This window comes from Strigops habroptila, chromosome 2 (assembly GCF_004027225.2).
Source record: "Strigops habroptila isolate Jane chromosome 2, bStrHab1.2.pri, whole genome shotgun sequence".
Taxonomy (NCBI): Eukaryota; Metazoa; Chordata; class Aves; order Psittaciformes; family Psittacidae; genus Strigops; species Strigops habroptila.
In genome coordinates, this window is record NC_044278.2 from 69,230,787 (window position 1) to 69,250,204 (window position 19,418).

Consider the following 19,418-nt stretch of genomic DNA (forward strand, 5'->3'; position numbering starts at 1 on the left):
TTCTTAATGACTCAGCACCCCTCTCCTCAAGCTTCAGCTTTTTTTCTGCTTTCCATGACTTTTTTCTTTATATGGGGTTATGTTACTTGATAGCAGTATTCAAGGTTGCATTGCTTGCCTGTGGGTTTTTTTTTTTAGGTGACTTGATTTTCTGTCATCAAAAATCTGGTCACACAAATCAGCTGAGAGGTACTAAGTGCCTTGCTGGAGCATAGGGATCTCCTCCTAACATTGTCTACGGATCCTAGATATACATTCACCTGAAAATAATCCCTCTATCAGTGTTCTGTTCTAGCTTTAAAATCTACAATGGTTGCACTAAAACCTGCAAACTCGTGCATGCAGAAGTCCCTGTATCTTGCTGGAAAAAATGTTGAACGACAATAGGACTTTCGGACAGTCTGCTGAAGAAAACTCATGCGTAATTAGCGGAAGTGTCAGTTGAAATATGTTTTTAAAAAATTAATTATAAATATCTTGACCACATCTTCCTCTGTTTTCTGACACAGAATTTTCTTCCAAAATAGAGACTTCGGAATGTATTGCATTCGTTTCTTATACTACTGTATTTTCAGTCTTCCCAGTATAACAAGTTTATGCCTCTCCTTTCGAAAGTTCAGGATTCTTTCATTAATTTATTTGAAAAGCTATATTTAAAAAAAACCATAGCACAACTGAAATCTTACACTAGTTGATCTAACTGCCTGCCATAATTCAGTTTGGGTTTTGAAATAAGCATCAAAAGCTGAGAAAGCTTTCATTCTCTTATGCCCATTATCTAAAGTTTAAAGCATATAAATACATGTACTTTCTCATTATTTTAATGAAATACAGGGTCGCCAATTCTGACTCTTTACATTTTTCATGAATTTGTGAGGCTTTTTTTATGGGCTCTGTCTTGCTGATTGAGTGGAAGGAAGGACTGAGATTAATTAATCTTCTTCTTTGATACTTATTATTTATCTTGGAGATCCGAGGAGCTCCAAACAATAATCAATCAAAATCACTCCCCTCTGTCTATTCTCGGTGGAACCATCATAATAACCAATTAATACAGCCCTAGACTGGATGGAAAATTAGTGATTAGCCAGTACAAAAATTGATTGCAATTAGCTAAATTGTGGTGTAGAAGTCACCAGTTAAAGGCTTTTTGTAGAACAGGTGTGCTCACAATATGAAGATACAGCAGAATTTTTGCTTCACTTGAGGCCTTTTTTGATCTTAACTAAAGAATGAAGGCTTTTAGACACCCTAAGTTTCATTTTTAAAATGACCTGTCATGGTCAGTTAACTGATAATGTATCAGTTAACCACCAAAATCATCTGTGTGCATCACTTCTGTGGTTCCACTTCTTTCAAAGTATTACTGCCCTAAAATCAAAGCACACACACAACTGCAGAACATTTTAGAAATATCTGGCGTTATTCTGGTGACACCAGGTGTTGAAAGTAAAAAATGTAATGCATTATGTATTCAGAAGCATGCCTTTATTAATTGATAGTTATCGTGGGGTAAGCAGTGAGCTAATGAAGGTTTCTAATTTGACAATAATTTGAGTTACCTGTTTTAAAAGAAGTGTTTGTGTGCTGAAAATCAGAAGTGATTTGTTCATTACCTGTCTTTTCAAGCCATATCAAAAAGACAAAATTAAATTCTTGTACAGTTTCTCTTCTTTCTGTGCCTTGTTATGCACTGTTTCTTGATTTATATCTAGTGTAACTCTATATTATTTATTTTTTCTTTAATTAGCATCACTACGTAAGTATTTGCTTTAGGAATGCAGAAGTAAAATACACTGAGATTTCCAAATCTTCCTAGATACTGTCTGTCAAATCTGGGAGAAATGGTGTTCAGAGTAATAACATATTCTGGTATTTGGGGTTAACAGAGACTGCTGCACTACGGGATACTTGGGTAGGGAGAGTGGCATTGGGAGGGCAGTGACTGATCCGTTCAAGAGCTGAAATGTAATTTTCTATAGCCAAACTGGACTAAGCTGACGTTTAATAACGTTTTGTGCATTTTCAACATTGTATGGATAATGTTTATCTTCAAAATTTTCAGTTAACATTATCTTATGACCAAAAATAAGGTATTTAGTTAATCTGTAAAATCATCCCTTCTTATTTCAGCTTGCCATTGTGAAATGTGTTTGATATGAAGGTGTACAAGTGTTTGACCAGAACTACCTCTTTTAAAACTCCCAAGCCATAGCTGCTGTGAGCCAAGACCTTTCAATGGAAGCAGTCTTTTTCAAAAGCACAGTGCTGACTTCTCTTTCATATTTAGTGGAGACCCTTCTCTTTTGTTGTGGCATGAAAATAAATTATAAATGGTGGTTATAAAATTACTTTAAATTAGGGGGAAAGTTGCTAACAAGAAAAGCAGTTGGTTTTGTACCATGTATCAGTTTGTGCTGAGAAAGTGTGTGTGGAAAATATCTGTTGATCCCAATGCAAACAGAAACTTTTCAATTAGCAGGCTACAGAAGTCTTAGGACTTGCTATTGCTGTCCTGCCCATCCTATTCACTGACACTGAAGTTGGAAAAAGTAAAGAATAAGGAAGCGAATTGGAGGATTGTCCACCTACTACTGAGTATTTGGGATGTATTTGGAAAAGTGGGATCCCAATAAAGCAGAAAAATTAAATAAAGCCCATTGCAGCAGGTGTGAATTCTCTCATTTCGAGAGCAAACCTTGGAAAAGGGTGAATATAGTGTTTCCCGTGTCACTTCTGCCTCACATCCCACTGTACAGGCAATGAATACTAGTTCGGCAGTTACCCTTTTTGTGCTGAAACCTATGCATCCCCTTTGGTCTGCTCTGTTGACTACTAATGTAGCTAGTTTATCCATGCTCTTGTCTCATAATTTTGTCCCATGTTTGGGGTGCGTGAGGAGGCTGTTGTGAGGAGGTATTAAAGCTAGTCAGAGGATACCATAGAATCGTAGAATACCACGTTGGAAGGAACCTCAAGGATCATCTGGTCCAACCTTTCTTGGCAAAGCATGACCTAGATGAGAATGCCCAGCACCTTGTCCAGCTGAATCTTAAAAAGTATCCAACATTGGGGAATCCACCACTTCCCTGGGGAGATTATTCCAGTGGCTGATTGTTCTCATTGTGAAAAATTTTCCTCTAGTGTCCAACTGTAATCTCTCTGGGAATAACTTTTACCCTTTGTCTTTTCCATGTGACTCCTTGTTAAAAGGGAGTCTCCAACTTCTTTGTAGCCACCTTTTAAATACTGGAACATGGTGATGAAGTGCTAATTTATACTTGGGGCTGAATCACCTTTGCTTGCAATCTGTTCCAGTCCTAAACTGGCTACATCTTAAGATCTAGCTTGAGGCATTCAGAACACTTTATGTGTATTTATATGCTCTATATTGTAATATTGCCTTGCGTTCCCTCTATGCCTCTTTTCCCAACACAAAGTCTGAACTGATGGATACATGTAGTTGGATACTCTCAGTTGGACACTCTCCAAGATATTTGAATGTCTGTCAGGTATCTCCTAGGTATTTGATATTTTAATAACACTGGTCTGACTTTTTTGCATTCAGAACCACATTGCATATTATTCCTCTTGTCATTTACTTCCAGTACTTGATTCTGTTCTTCCTTTAGTAACAGAAATTCCTTCTCAAAGGTCACTGAGAAGAGGCTGCACAACACATATAAAGCTAGTTTCATTTATATAAATGTTTTATTTGTAAATAATTCTGTCTCATATAAATGTCTATATAATTCAACTGAATATTATGGTTTTCCTATTACAGCCAGACCTCTGGTTTAAGATGCCTTTCATTAGGGCTTCCTTCCAGGCATCCTGGACACTGCCAAGGAGACCTTCAATTAGTGTAAATTCTACATGCCATTGTAAAACTAAAATAGGTTTTTGGTTTGGTGGGGGGGGGGGGGTTGGGTTTGTTTTGGGGGTTGTTTTTTTGGTTTTGGATTTTGTTTTGTTTTGGTTTTTTTGCAATTGGAAATGTGTATCAAAGTAGAGATATGGAATTATTTCTGTCAGTATTTTCTTGTGAGCCTTTTGTAGTTCCAGGAGAAAATCTAAGGGCTTGTGTAGCTGGTTTTCCTCATTCTTCAGTAAATACAGACCTGTACTAAATTTTGCATCAGACTACAGAGGTTTTTTCTGTACCAAGAGACCAAACCACTCCTTACCTGCAAGTAAGCATTTCGTTCAACACATCCTTACAGGACACACACAAATTGGGACTTTATTGTCATCTTGCTTATCTCCGACTCTACAAGGCAGGAGGATATTTGAGATTCTGGTCACTACATTTTCTGGATCTAAAAAGAATTACTCCAGTGCCTTGCTGAGTTTCGCTTCAGGCTTTTTGGATGCCCTCTGAATATGTGTTTGTTTCTTCTGTGTAGAAGATAGCAGGCCAGTAGATGTATTTACTTTGAGATAAGGATTCTTTCCCAGCTGATGAAAGAGGTGAGGTATATTTCAGATTTCATTGCAGAACTTTGCGAGTTTTTCTTGGAGAACAAAAAACAAGACCAGTACAGTTGAATTAACTCATTATTTTTATTTTCATAATGATCTGTGACTCTGTCTTTTTCTGTAGCAAACTCAGTGCTAATTTCTAAACAGAAGTGATACACCTCGGTGGGACTGAAGTAATTGTATACATCTGTTCATGGTTCTTTGTAGTTTTGATTTGATCTGTTTTGGTTTGTATTTTCTTACCTTATATTAGAAAATGATGGAAAGGATTTGTTGCTGCGATATGGATTGGGTTTTTATTTTTTACTTGTATTGAGCTGCAAGGTGAAATTCACTGTAAGGAAAAAAAAGTATTTTTATTAAATAAAACTACCCGCATAGCTTATCAAAGTAAGACTTGCATATATATTTAATTAATTAGGCAAATAAAATAACTGCAGTTAGTGAAATAGAATAGAATCATTTAGGTTGGAAAAGACCCTGAAGATAAAGTCCAGTCATTAACCTAACACTGCCAGGTCCACCACTAAATCCTGTCCCTAAGTGCTACATCGACACATCTTTTCAATACCTCCAGGGATGGTGACTCAGCCACTTCTTTGTGCTGCCTTTTGAGCTGATTTGTTTTGTTACCAGTATGTCACATGTGAAGTATTATGCTTTTCAACAAATTTGATTCATAGACTGAAAGTATGGTATAAGCCTCCCTTCTTTATAAAAAAAAAAACAAAACAAAAAAAGGGGGGAGAGGGGGAAGGGAGGAGGGGGCAAAACCCCCATAATTCATTTCTTAGCTTTAAAAAAACCTGGACTTAATAAATAAATTAAGAATAATTAAAGAGAAAAGAAAATACTTCTGTGTATCACAGAAAGAAGTTCTGCTGATTCTGCATCTTTACACATTTTCCACTGTTTTTCCAATGGCATCTCCAGACCAGCAGTTTGACTTGCTGCAGAGTTATAACCACAAACCACGGATACTACAATTCTCCTTTAATATTATGTGAATATTCCACTCTTCCTTTTGTGCACCCTTAGTAACCTCCAAATGTCAAGAAGGGCCTCTTCTTCCACTACTACCTAATGGCATATGTGCAAATAAAAAAAGTCATTAATGTTAGTATATCTCCTGTGAGCATAGATACACCTTATTATCCACTACCCTTCTGAACCTCACAAAATTTGTATGACCCTCCTTCTGAGTGAACGTGCTTGGCCATTACCCCACGCTGTCTGTACCCTTCCTGGTTGAATATTTAAAATACTGCTTGTGTTTAAATCTGGTGGTTCCTTCAGTACAGCTGGTTAAAACTTTCACCTTTCCTTTTCTGTGGGCTGCTAACAATTTACAAGCAACGCATTTCTGTGTTGAAAATCCTGTGTGTATATATGGATGTTGTAGATGTTTATGAATTGCCTTTCCTTGGCCTGTGGGCTGAAAAAAACCAGGTCTCTTGATGCTTCATTTCTGTCACTTCGGCCAAAGGTTTATGTTTCAGTGGCTGGTCCATGCTGGGGTGTTTCTGGAGGAAACCACCATGTAGGTGGTTTCTGGAGGAAACATAGTGCAGGGTTATGTGACACTGTTCCCAGATTTGCACCTGGATTTTGGTTTTTTTGGCAAGGTTTGAGGAGCATCGTTTTGCAGCCCTCTGCACAGTGCTCCAAGGCTCTGGCACCTCAGCTCATACAGCATCTGTGGAGCCATTGGCTGGAGCAGCCTCCTGCTATTCAGTTGGGATTAGGATGTCCAGCTGCCTGAGAGGCACCACCAGGCACTCACGGAGCTGCAGGGTGTCTGCTGGGCAGAGCGCATCTCACCAGCAGCCCCGTGCTGTGGCATCTCCACACTAACTGAGCAAAGTCATAAGATGGCCTCCAGAGCTACAGGCTCCTGCCGGTGGGACGCTGCTGTTGCTGAACGATGGGTTTTGTTTAACATCTCCTTTCCAGGCTCAGTTCCAGTCTTGTGGGATGAGGGGACAGTGCTGTACCATGACCCGGGCATCTCTCCCCTCCTCACAGAGCATCATTGTGCGGCCGTTCCCCTGCTTCCCTTGTGGAAAGGCTGCTCACAATCTCGCACAAGTTCCCATCTTTTCTCTCTTCCCCTTCTCTCTCACCATCTTTTCAGTGTAGAAAAACACATTCCCAAGCTTAGGTACTCAAAGTGTTTGCTGTGTTCCGCAGACTGGGATGCTCTTCTTAATCCAAAACAGCAAACTGACCGCTCCGGGTATTGGCATGTAAATCAGTGTGCTGACCTTGAGGGGAACCCATCCAAGCTGCAGGCTGTGTCCTGAGTTTCAGGATGTCGGTGGTTTGAAATACTGGGCTATGCTCTGCATGTTAATGATGGAAACCACTTCAAATTCACGGTGGCATCCAAAGCGGTACCGGGAACAGGGCTGGCATAGCAGGGCTGCCCTATCAAAAGTTGTTTTCTACTTTTTTGCTGTAACAGCAATCTGGTATTTACTGTTAATGCTTCATTTTTGGTTGTCTTTGTGGGTTTTTCTCCTTTTGTGTAGATATAACAGTTTAAGGATCTAAGCTAAAAGTGCAAAGATGAGACATTTCTATCTATGTAATTTAATTTAATTGTGTCATGTACTTGAAATAGCATCATAAGGACCCACCATGCTCAGTGGGATTTTGAGAAGCCATTTAATGTGCTACCTTTCGCCTAAGGCAAGATTAACTGGAGCATCCATGATAGTTTGAACAAATACCTGTTTTTCAAGAGTTCCAGTTTTCAAGGCTTCGATAAAGTTGGATTTTCAGTAAACATTTCACAACCCAGTTGCCACTCAAGGATAAAATGCTTGAGGTATCACTGTGTTCTTATGAAACATCAGTCCACTGCTCCGTAGCACTCATAAATGCATTGGGGGTGAGGAGTGTGAACAAAACATGAGACGTGATTTATATCTCTGTATAAATCCATGGTTTATCCATTCTCAAATGTTTCAGTTCCAGTTTCCTTATCTCAAAAAACTATAGGAGAACCAGAAAAGTTAGAGGTAGAGGTGGCAAAGATGGTTGCGTAAGGAGTGTTTCCATTCTGTTAAACATACATGGATTCATCAGCCTAGAAGAGAGCAAGAGCTGAAAGATATCTGGTGGCACTTACGGTGTGTTCAGAGACCCCTGTCTTGGGAGGAAGAGCCATCAGATGAAGCAAGTAGGTGGCAGGGAAAACCCCAAAGCAATTTGCATCTCATGCACCCATGTGGAGTTGATGTGTGAGGCTGCCTGCTGTGTGCTGCTGCTGTTGCATGTGGTTTGCAAGGAAAAGGCCTTTATGCACCACAGTGCTCATCACCTCTGGCTTAAGAAGGATCTGACCTAAGTCTAGAAATGCGTCACTGTTGCCTTGCCCTGTTCTTGTGCTTTTCCTGAGGTATCTGCTGTTGACCACTGTCTCTTTTATGAAACCTTTACATATTTGTAGGTGATTATGCCTCATCTCCTCAGCTGCTGTTTTTAATCTCCTGCTTTTTCGGTCTGTGCCCCTAAAAAACAGTCCTGCACTCAGTGCTCTGCCCTGAGCTCTTTCTAACTACTTTTGTAGTCCGCAGGTTTCTGAATTGTGGTAGCAAGACCTTTGTACAATATTCTGTCTGAGGCTCATACAGTATTAGGACAAATCAGTCAATACTTAATAATATTGATATAATATTCTCTTGGGGGGACAACTTCCCACCCCCCGACTCAATTTGTCCACATCCATTGACTTTCCATTTTCTTCATCTTCCTTTTCTTGTCCTCCTGATGTGTTGACAATCCTGTCTCTGCACTGTCTAGAAATTTAGTCTCTTAATCAGTGAGTTCTGCATGTTCATGTGGTGGTTTTACCTGATTGTCATCTGGCAGCCTCTGGACCTGCTCCTAACAGTCGCTTTGGGAATGAAACTCTTTCTGATTGTAGTAAAAGTCTAATGAAGTTTCTCTATGTTATAGAGTTGAAAGTGATTTGAAACGTTTTCAAACAGACAAAAGGCAAGTATTTTCTGTGATGACGAATGGGTGCGAGGCACATGAGCAGCACTGTGATTCATGCTTGTCCAAAGGGAGGGCATCCTCGCTCTGCCTCCTGGCAGGTACTCCAAGATACTTCAGCTGAAGCGCAGGCCTATTTGTTGGTTTGGGGATGTAAACTATCCAAGGGTGAAACTAAAAGTATCTGTAAAGTAGCTTAAGTGATGTTTTAGGTAGTGCCCGGTAGCATCCAGCGTGGCACTGGTTACTCTAATATCTTGTTTATTTTCACAAACCAGCACCTCACAGTTTCTGAGCGGACAACTGCTGTGAGGAGACGTAACCTCTTGATTTCAAAGGAGCCATCGTTTTGCTGGTGCCTCTGTGGTTAATGTAAGAAAGGTGTCTTGCCATAAACTTTTTCCGAGGTATTCAGCAAGGTTGGAAAGGGGTCGGCCCGGGCAGGAAGCCCTTGTCTGTGCTATAAAGAAAATAGCAAGCAACAAAATGAAAGCATCAAAGGACCAACAGGATGCAGTCCCAGGAGTCCTCTCTGGCATGTTAGTCCTTCTTGAAAGTTAGCATTGAGTGAAGAGTGACCTTAAAACTTGCTTCATTCAAACAGACTGGGCTCAAGTTTAAAGTTCAAGGCATTTTGTTTTTTCACCTGTTTCCTACAGTTTTAAGAAACTTCTGAAGAATTAATGTGTAACTATATCTGGTCACCGAGCCAATGCAGAGAATTTTTCTCAAGGGAAAATAATGTTACTGTATGGAGCAAGAGAAATGGATACTTTCTGAGTTGGGAAAAAAAGTTTCAACAAAATAAAACTCAAAACCACTGTTACCATGATCACAAACAGCCCTGGAGCCAGCATAGTGCATGTCCTATTTCTTGTTTTATTTTCAAAAGAAGCTTGTGGTATCCCGTAACTGTCTGAATTGTGGTGAAAGGATGTTTTTTTGTCAAAGCTGCTGCTGCTTGGGAAGAGAGGTCTTGTTTTAGGCACAGCCTGGGAGCAAGGAGCCTGGTTGCAGCAGCTCAGCTTCATCTGCGAGTGCACGTTGACTGAGCCAGCGACTGGCCCCATGGCTGCCAATCCTTCTCTTACCACGCTGGAGCTGTTGTGCCTCAAGAGGGAAAACTAAAGCCCTGACCTAAAAGTCACAACAGCATGCAAGGACAGACGTGGGTACAGTGATGCAGCCCTACCACCACTAATGCCAAGCGGCAACCCGGGCTGCTGGTTGGTACCGGTTACGAGCCACTTTTCACCCAACAGCATCTTGCACCTGCATGGTCCTGAAATAGTCACTTTATTTGCCTCTTGTGTAAGGAAGCAACGAGTAATTGATCTGTGAGCAGTTTGGCAGGTTGCCTTTCATAGCTAAAAGAAATAGTTTAGAGAGATGACATACAGATTTCACTTGCATTTCCCTATGCCATTAAATTTTAGTGATTCTGGCATGAATGTTTCATGGAAGTACCTTCTGAATGAGTTTGTTCTGTCCTAGCAGCTAATAGTCAGTATAGAGTCTGGGGGTGGGGTTTGTTTAGGTTTTGGTGGGCTTGCTTTTCCTCTTAGGTGGTTTGGCGGAGGTAAGAAGTGTCAAACTGGATGAAGTGAGAAAAGGCAACTTCTTGTTGGTGATTCAGCGAAGGGATGCCATCTGTAACTCTTTTCAGCTGCTTAGTGGAAGTCTGTGAAGTAACCCTCATAACATTCTGCTCTTTACTCTCCTGCCACAAGGTGGCTAAAAATTTTTTGAAAGCCCATGATAAGTGAGTGCTGGAAATCATGCTAATACATCTAACAGCCTTTCTGCAACTCAACATGCGGCACACAGCAGACCAGATTTATTGCACAGAAAACTCTGTATGTCTTATTTCTATGAAGTGGCATTCAGAAAATGTTTTTACCAAGTTTATTTCAATCACTCCTTAGCTGGGATTGGCTGGGTTTGGCTTTGTGGTTTTATTGGGTTTTTAATAGAAGTCCTTGCGTCCAGCCCATCCCGTGTGAGCAACTGGGCCGCTGTGGACCACAGCGGTGTGACAGAGAGCTCAGCAGCTGCCTGCCTGCAAAGCCACAGCCCCGTCTCCATTTGTACTGCCTGCTGAATTGAATGCTAAATCAGAAAACACTGATTCAAACTGGGGTTAGTAAGTTCTTTTTTGGTGGTGATGGTGGTGGTGAATTTTGTGGGTCCTGCTGTAGGATGATGGGTTGTCTCTTTAAATCAGTAATGTTTCCAAATAGCGGTTTGCTGCACCATCAGAAATTGTACTTTGTTTTCACCAATTTCAGGAGTGGCAACACTCCTGTAAACTTTTTGGAAGCTTATCTCCAGCTTTACAGTAGGGATGGAGCTTTTGTTTAATGGAAATGAAGCGTATCTTTTTCTTACAGATGCACCACTAGCTATTGAGCTTTTTATGTACGTTTTAGGTTTCCCTTTTTATTTTTTAACTTATTAACTCTGACAAGTAACCTCTTGGTAGTGAACAATTTAATTCACAATTCATTTTTCTGATTCAAAGTGAACACGAGTGCCCTAATCCCCTAATGGGAATTAATTGCATGTTTCAGTGCTTAACTCTGATCCTTTCTCAATCCCTACTGGGACAAGTTTCTTCCTGAAGGATCTGTGTTTGTTATTCAAAACACAATCTGAAAGGTAATGATTTTTTCTTATAAAAGGGAGTCAAATGGACTGAATATTAATGCTCTTTTTATTGTCAGGGAATGAGCTGCGTCCAAAAACTTGTTTTATGTCATGAAGGATAAATTACACTGAAGTATATCTGATAAAATACAGAGGGAGAAATCAGTGCGGTCTTTCTTCCTGAAGTGAAAGCAGTTTGCCAGTAAATAAAGGCACACACCATTTTTGCTTGGAAAACTATTTTGTTACAGAGAAAACCTGTTTACTTCACCAAGGGGGAAATTGCTTTGCTACTGAGGATTTTCAATGACACTCTCTTGGCCAGCAATATATCCTTTTGGATACTTGACCTGATCTAACAGTTTACTAAAATAAGAGCAAATAGGAGAAAATAGATAAAGTTTCTTCCAGTCTATTTTTTAAAGATTTTTCAAACTTGAAATACATTGTTCAGTGACCCTCTTTCCAAAAGGAAGTGGAGGTGCTCCTCTGCTGTTGGGTGTCTGGCCCAGCCAGCCGGCTGTGGGTGAGGCAGCTCTGCTCAGTAGTCAGTGATGGAGGGCAAAACGTAGGAAACCATCAAACAGTGCAAGAACTACCTCTGCCCTACAGAAATGATGGGGGATAAATGGAGCACTGCATGAAAAATAACCCAGGAACTATGAAGGTATCTTTTCCCCCCTTTACCTTTCAGTAAAGCCAGCCTTTTATCCCATTTGAACGCCAGGTTACACTTGCTTTTGGGTATTGCTGAGCATTACACGCTGCAGCACAGCTCCATCATGGTGAGAGAGAGAAAATGAAGAAAGGTTTAGAGCTTTACCAAGGCTCAGGAATGCATCGGCTGATGTTGGGGATTCCTTAAGATGAACCATGGGCTGTAATTTGATTACAGCAAAGAACTGCAAGGCTGACTTGCCCCTGGTATCTGTTTCTCACTGTTAACAGTTCTTGACTGAAAATTTTCAAGAGATACTTGAATTTAGTATGATATTTAAATGTGGTGTAGGACTACAAGACCCCCTTCGCACACACCCAGTCTTTGTGTGTACAATGCGTCTTAGTGTGGGTGAGGTTCTCCAGAACGTTGGCCAAAGAGGCCATGTGGGTAACATACACCTTTGTCTTTCAGCTGCTTTTGCAGGTACGATGGCTCGTGTCTTCGTCTATGGCACGCTTAAGAAGGGCCAGCCCAACTACAAGCACATGATCAACACAGCCAAGGGGCTAGCGAAATTCCAAGGATGGGGCCGCACGGTGGAGAAGTACCCACTGGTGATTGCAGGCAAATACAACATTCCTTACATGCTGAACATCCCGGGAACAGGACACCACGTCGCTGGGGAGATTTACTCGGTTGACGACCAGATGCTGCAGTTCCTGGACGAGTTCGAAGGCTGCCCAGACATGTACCAGCGTACCCTGATGAGAATCGAGGTGGTGGAGTGGGAAGGGAAGGGTGGTGTGGGTGAGGCACGGGCAGCTGCCGAGGGCGTCATAGAGTGTTTTGTGTACAGCACGACGACATACCCGCCCGAGTGGGTTGGCCTCCCCTACCATGACAGTTACGACTCCTCAGGGAAACACGGCCTCTCCTATGTCCTACGCGAAAGCCGGGATTAGACACGGGAGGTGACGCAGCCCGGCCGAAGACGTAGTACTAAGCACGTGTTGATCGGTAACCTTTCCAGGAAAGCTGTAATGCCTTTTCATTAAAATGCAGGATCTCTTGTAACCTTCCCAACCTGGGAGCCTTGGCGCTAGTGTTGTCTTGTAGACCCACAGATGGGGACTCCTCCCCGGCTAGCCAGCATCCTCCTCACCACCACTAACCTGCGAGTAACTGGGTTTGCATGAGGTGTAAAATAACTATCTGTGCACATCGGTTTTGGGGTGTAATTGTTTTCTCAATTCCCCCCCCTTTTGCATCAGTGCATTGACAAATCTGCTTGTGTAGTTCTCCAGGATGGGTGGAATAATAATGATACGATTGCACTAATAGCTAAAACTGATTTTAAAAAGTCATGTCTGCAAGCAAACTAAAGCACAACTCATGTTTAATATTGACTTGTAATCGTGTTTAGTAGGGTACTGAATGTAAACTGGGAGAGATGACAACATAGGTACTATGCACTTCAAGACAAACATGAAATGGCTGGAGAAATAGAGAAAATTAAAGACTATTCTTACTCTGTATTGCAATGTTTTTCTGAACTGGAAAGGAGTATTTTTAAAACATACTTAGTTTTATAAGATACTGTGAAGAAATACTAAGAGAGTGTAAGAGAATTACATTTAAAATCATATTTTAAATTTAGCATTCTAAGCATTTTAGGTACCATTTCAGTTCAGAGTGACTGTAGGGTTTGGGGAGGTGGGGGTGATGGAGGGGTGTTGGGGACCAGGAAAAGCAAACCTGTTTTCAGCTGCCCATCACGCTATAGCAGATGCAGCTGTTGTGGGCACTTAACTATCAAGGTGACTTTTTGCCAAGCACTTTAATGCAGAACTTACTTGCAACCGTATGCAAACTGCATTTCCTAACGAGGGAAAGATTTTCTGTACATGATATAAAACATCCAAAGGACCTGCACTGTGGTTATTGCAACACTTAAACGGGGGGAAAAAAAAGATGGAAAGATGACTATTATCCTCCTGACCCAACCAACTGTGCTGGTTTCTGTACAATCTGGGGAAATCGTAGCTTTCTGTTGTTACGCTTCTGTGCCTTGTATTTTCCTTCAACTGCAGTGTTTGGTACATACAGATTGTAGAACATACAAAGCTGCCAAAAGGATGTGAGCAGGGAATGTATGCCATGCAGTGAGCCAAAGTACAATGAAATGTAGTAAGGATACCATTAAGAACACTACTGTACTTTTGCTTGGCTGCCAGTAGCCTTGTGATGGGCAGAGGAGGTCCAGGGTAAGGAATCAGCCCAGGGATCCAGGGTAAGGAATCAACCTAAACTTTATCAGTAGTAGGCACTGCTGCATCTCATTTAAATAACAGACAGAAAGCTTGTCTTGCTGCAGTAACAACTTAAGCAATTTTAAAGTAGAATACTTGTGTCTCTTTGCAATACTTGTTTTTTGTTTAGGGCAACCTGCAGCAGCTGAACTGTGCTCCCTTTTGGAAAGGGCAAGATGGAATTAAGGAGATTGGTAGGAAGATCTGCAGGATGTCTGCCTCAGCTTCTCCAAATGCAAAAGCATTAATTTTCCTGAAGGGCAGGTACTACTCACTCTCCTTACTCACCTTGATGGGTTTTGTAAACTAACATAAGCAAGTCCTTGCGCTACGTTATTCCCCCTTGGCCGTGTGGTATTGTTCGCAGTGTCTCAATAACGTGCAAGATGCCTCTTCAATTCGAAGTGTCAAGCAGAATCACAAATGTTCCTGGTAAGGCCCTGTCACCGGCCCTGTCACCAGCCCTGACACAGTCTGGTTTTGTACTTCTGGTATAGCCCAGGTGCCTCTGGCCAGAGGGGGTTTCTCTGGGAAGTAGCATGACTCTGCACATCCTAGGCAAGAAAATGAGAGCAGGCCCCAGAGGTTAAAGGAGGTAGGTTAAAAAAAACAGCCATAGGAGTTGAGACCAAAGGCAGGAGCAGCCCAGTGTGCTGGCCCAGCATGGGCAGCAGCGGAGGCAAGAGCACAGGGTCAGAGACGATGCTTACAGTGTGCAGGGATTGCAGAGGTATCACTGCATCTAGTGAGCTGCAGCTGCTGAATTACTGAGCTAAATCAATTAATAGAAGAAAGAGCCTTTCTTAACCACACACTAACATTTTGAACCCAGTAAACTTCTGGTATCTTCACCATCTTGTGGCATGGAGCTCCTGAGCGAGGAGTAAAAAAAAAAACCCATGTCTTCTTACCTGTTCTGACCAAGACATCAGCCCTCTCAGTCCATTTAAGTCTCTTCAGTCTTCCTCCTCTCCAGGCCCATACTGGATACACAGCTCTTTCAGCAGGATATAGTCTTGTATTATGAGCAGTTCTAGTTCTTCACACAGTCTTTAGTAAGAGCCTCTGCACGACAAAGATCACTTGGTCTCCCTTTTCTATAAAGAGTTAAGGAAGAAGGTTGGCCAGAGGGGACAGCAAGTGCCTCCAGCTCTACACTGGGTGGCTGAGGGAATTCGAGGGCAGTGCCAGCTCCTCTTGTAAAGAAAGACTTGCATCCAGTAATCATAGAATCACAGAAGGGTTAGGGTTGGAAAGGACCTTACGATCACCTAGTTCCAACCCCCCCTCCCCTGCCATGGGCAGGGATGCCTCACACTAGACCATGTTGCCCAAGGCCCTGTCCAAGCTGGCCTTGAACACTGCCAGGGATGAAGCATTTACCACTTCTTTGGGCAACCCATTCCGGTGCCTCACCACCCTCACAGTAAAGAACTTCTTCCTTATATCTAACCTGAACTTGCCCTGTTTAAGTTTAAACACAAGGGGGACACATTCCTCCTTGTCCTATCACTACAGTCCCTAATGAAGAGTGCCTCTCCAGCATCCTTGTAGGCCTCCTTCAGGTACTGGAAGGCTGCTATGAGGTCTCCACGCAGCCTTCTCTTCTCCAATCAATAGAAAGAAGATAAAGGAGGGGGATGGTGGGGATCTGAGTATGGAGCCAACTGTAAATGAAAATAGATGGGGAAGGTCTGCACTAGCAAAATAAAACATTCAACCTGTAAGTCAAATCTAGTCTATATGAAGGCTTCAAAATATAACAGTAAACCTGATCAGAATTTAAGGCATTAGCTGTACTTTTTCAGCACTTACACAGAGTGTAGGAAAACGGCTCAGTTCACTCAGTGGTTATTTTTTTTTCACTCTAACCAACCATTCTGCACTGTTTGGCTGGGGTCTCAAACAGTGATGTTGCCACTGAGAAGACAAATCGGATTTGGGCTTTTGTTGTGGGTTTTTGGTGGTTTTGGTTTTTTTTTTTAAAGAGGCTTTTCCTGTTTTAAAGCAGAAATGATTTTATTTGATCCTGAAAAATCAAAGAATTACAAAGGTTATGTACAAGTATTTCTGGAAGTAAAAATCTGGGATCTGTTGCCAAGGTTTAACATCTGTGTTTGCTGTCTTAACTACTGATTCAATAAATATGTCTGTATAAAACCTTGTGCGTAGGACTGTCCATTTTCTGTGTTGAATTACCTTAATCTTACTTTATGGATGAAAATAATAAAGGCTTAGCTAATTCAACACTGTGGAGGCAACGCGTCATTCCAGTTCCACCAGCAGATCTCCTTCTCCAACGGTATCACCAGCTTTGCAGTGCACAGCTTTCACCTGCGGTACAGAAACAGGAATAATTTCAAACCTCCCTCAATAGCATGGTTAAATAAATGGTTTGGTTGACATTGCTTATATAGAGTATCACATCTGCATTCCACAGGCTAAGTGGCCACTGCGACATTATGACCACCACAGGGATCACAGATGTACGTTGGAAGGGCCTCAAGAGGTTGATGTCTCGGCCTCAAGAGGTTGATGTCTTAACCTCTAGTGTTCAGAGTCCAGCTGAGTTTCGAGTATCTCTGAGAATGGAGACTCCACCACCTCTCCAGTGCTTCACCAAATGGTGTCAAACGCCATCAAGGTATTTAGGCATCTACTACTAGCTGGTTTTCTTATGACTTGGGTGCTTGAAGACCTGAATGTCAGATGGAGATGGCACTTTTAAAAGGCACCTTTCTTCCACCTGTCTGCACTGCTGTTCGTTTACTAATAAAGTTTAAAATCTTTTATTAGAGGACAGGCTGACTCTTCAACACTCACACTTGGACGGTTCAATTAAATATTCCAGTATTTCTTGCATTACAGATTCTAAATATAACTGAATTTTGGGACTGAAACCATGAAGTGGAGTTCCCTCAATCCCCAGAGCACTGGGATAGATTGATTCAAACTTAACTGGGATCCTTTAACATAACTGAACTTGGCAAAGGCCCGCCACTGTCAAATGCAGCTACATCAGAGGATGAGTTACATACTCATGTGCAGACTCCTGAATTTTAAAACAGAAACATCTTACACTAGTCCCTCATTTCCTCTGTAAAAGGCTGCAACATGTTTGAATTCCCTTTCAGCACATTGGAGCTCCAGAAATTACTTGAAGCTGTATATTAGAGTTTACTTGCAATATTAATTCAAAGCTCACACTGACATGCCCAAATCGTTGGTCAAAACCTTGTTCAGCAGTTACCTAAGTTAAGTCATCCAAACATTACCTTGGGCTCCTAAAAGAAACTTGGAGAATACCCAAAATGCCAAGCTAATATTCCCCATGCCCAAGTTAGTTTGATAGCCTAAAGCCACATAAGCTGTAAGTGTATCTCTGGCCATGTAGCATATTCGTAGCATTGCTCAAGAAACAAAGCTGGATACTATGTGGGCAAAGACATGATGTACAAAAAAGGTCTTTATTTCTACATCAGTAGCTAGGCAGCCTACCTGATTTCTGAGCCTCAATCTTTAAAGAGATGGAAGCAGTGTGAAAAATATTCTTTCTTTTCTGTGTCTACAAAGCCAAGGTTCAGCAAACACTGTGGCTGGCCAGCGCTTCAAACTCCCCAGTGGTTTGTGACATTCTTCGTTCTGACCCACACGCAGCTGTCCTGGAGGAGACTGGAGGCACAACAGTCCCTCTCCATCTTTCCCTCATTTTTAAACCACCTGCAGCTGGAGTAAACTCAAAGTAGACAAAACCAAACCACTTTTCTCACAATTACAAACAGGAAGATAGGGTTGGATGCAGAAAAGGAATTCAGCCAGGAATGAAAATGGGAACGGCTTCCAGCTGAAGACAAAGGAACTGAGTTTCAAAACACAGTTTCAGGGCATCAAAATGTAGACTACCAGCCAGTGCCAAACAACCCATTCCTGTGGAGGAGCCAAGTTATTTTGGCACTCAGAGTCATGACTTTGCACTGCAAAAATGGGATGAATCCTGTTTAGCAGCTTCATCTCTACACAGCCCAAAACTTTTTTGCCTTTTCAAATTCTTAAAATTCTAAAGAATCAAATAATTTGCTTATTATTAAAACGCAGACACCAAGGGGACATTGTAAGGTGCACATAAGGCCTACTGAATGGCCTGTGCACCATTCACATCCCATTTAGGATTAATAATCCAAATGTGGGGTTTACATGGTATCTGTATAGAACGAGTGGGTGATACTTATTAATGGGAGAAGTACAAGCAGAATTTTAAGGAACAGGTCCATAGGTTACAGCACACCATGATGGGAAAGGGAAGGTCACAGTAAAAAATAAAAGGGAGTAGGTGGGAGAGGGAATGGCATTTTAATTACAAATACTACCTGGTTAAAAGCAGTGGATGTAAAAAGGCAGCAATAAGGGGTTAAACAAAAGAAGCAAAGATGAAAAATTAAATGCTGGGAAATATTAATCAAGTGAGAAAATAAAATATATAGGAATTAATGCATGAAATAAAATCATAAAGTGGCAACGTTAGAGCAACAGGATAAGGTATGTTCTCCCTCTCTCTGCAATTCTTTCTCTTGAGACCCAATTTTGCACTAGGTACACTGGAAGATGCAAGCCCTGGGTCCCAGCCTCAGCGACAATGTTAGTGCTGTGCCAAATAAGCCTTTCCTGTAAACACACAAACAGTCCTTGGCATAGAGACCCATCCTGAGATCTCAGCGAATCTTGCCAGTGCCCGACCTTTTCCCTGCCCTGGAGAGCCAGGCTCCCTGCTGCCTCCCTCCGGGATAAGGGATCTCGCACTGGGGTTTGTTCTGTTGTTTTTAATAGCAAAATGGCAGTGCTTCAGGAAGAGCAGAGGGGCTTGTCCGCAGGCGGAGAAGGGCTGGGACAGGTGAGGAAATACTAGATAGAAGAGAATACATAATCCAGATCCAGACCCTGCTCGCCCTTTGAAAAGGATGGATCAGGGGCCCATATCTAAGTGATGGTTTCAGGCTGTGAATTATAACCTGGAACAGGGATGCTCTGAGACCCTCACATGGGGACCGACAGTCCCTAAACCAGATGGGGTTTAAGGCACATCCTTATCATGTAATCTTCACCAGTTCCCCGCCCAGAGCACTGGTTTTGGTACATCCTGCACTGCAGGAGAGTCTCAGGTCAGGGGCTGCAACGCTGATCCCTCAGAAACAGGGTATCACAATACACAGCCTTGCAAAACTTAACACATCTTAGATCTAGTCTTCTTATTTAACAGTCACAATAATAAACAAATCGCTTCATTCATCTTCCTGCAAAAGCAATTTCTATGCCTCATTCTA

At 41.9% G+C, this 19,418-nt stretch overlaps 2 protein-coding genes across 6 annotated transcripts in view; one reads left to right on the top strand and one right to left on the bottom strand.

The window, feature by feature from the left end:
• The window catches only part of GGACT (gamma-glutamylamine cyclotransferase), a 28,880-nt gene extending 12,533 nt beyond the window's left edge, over positions 1-16,347 (top strand). For both annotated transcript variants that reach the window (XM_030476426.1, XM_030476427.1), the window contains exon 2: positions 12,263-16,347. In XM_030476426.1, the coding sequence (XP_030332286.1) occupies positions 12,280-12,753 (474 nt within the window). In that variant the 5' untranslated portion in view covers positions 12,263-12,279 and the 3' untranslated portion in view covers positions 12,754-16,347. The remainder of the gene's footprint in view (positions 1-12,262) is intronic.
• PCCA (propionyl-CoA carboxylase subunit alpha) overlaps positions 16,101-19,418 on the bottom strand; it is a 277,569-nt gene continuing 274,251 nt past the window's right edge. For all 4 annotated transcript variants that reach the window (XM_030476424.1, XM_030476421.1, XM_030476422.1 and 1 more), the window contains one exon: positions 16,101-16,434. In XM_030476424.1, coding sequence (XP_030332284.1) covers positions 16,366-16,434 — 69 coding nt within the window. In that variant the 3' untranslated portion in view covers positions 16,101-16,365. The remainder of the gene's footprint in view (positions 16,435-19,418) is intronic.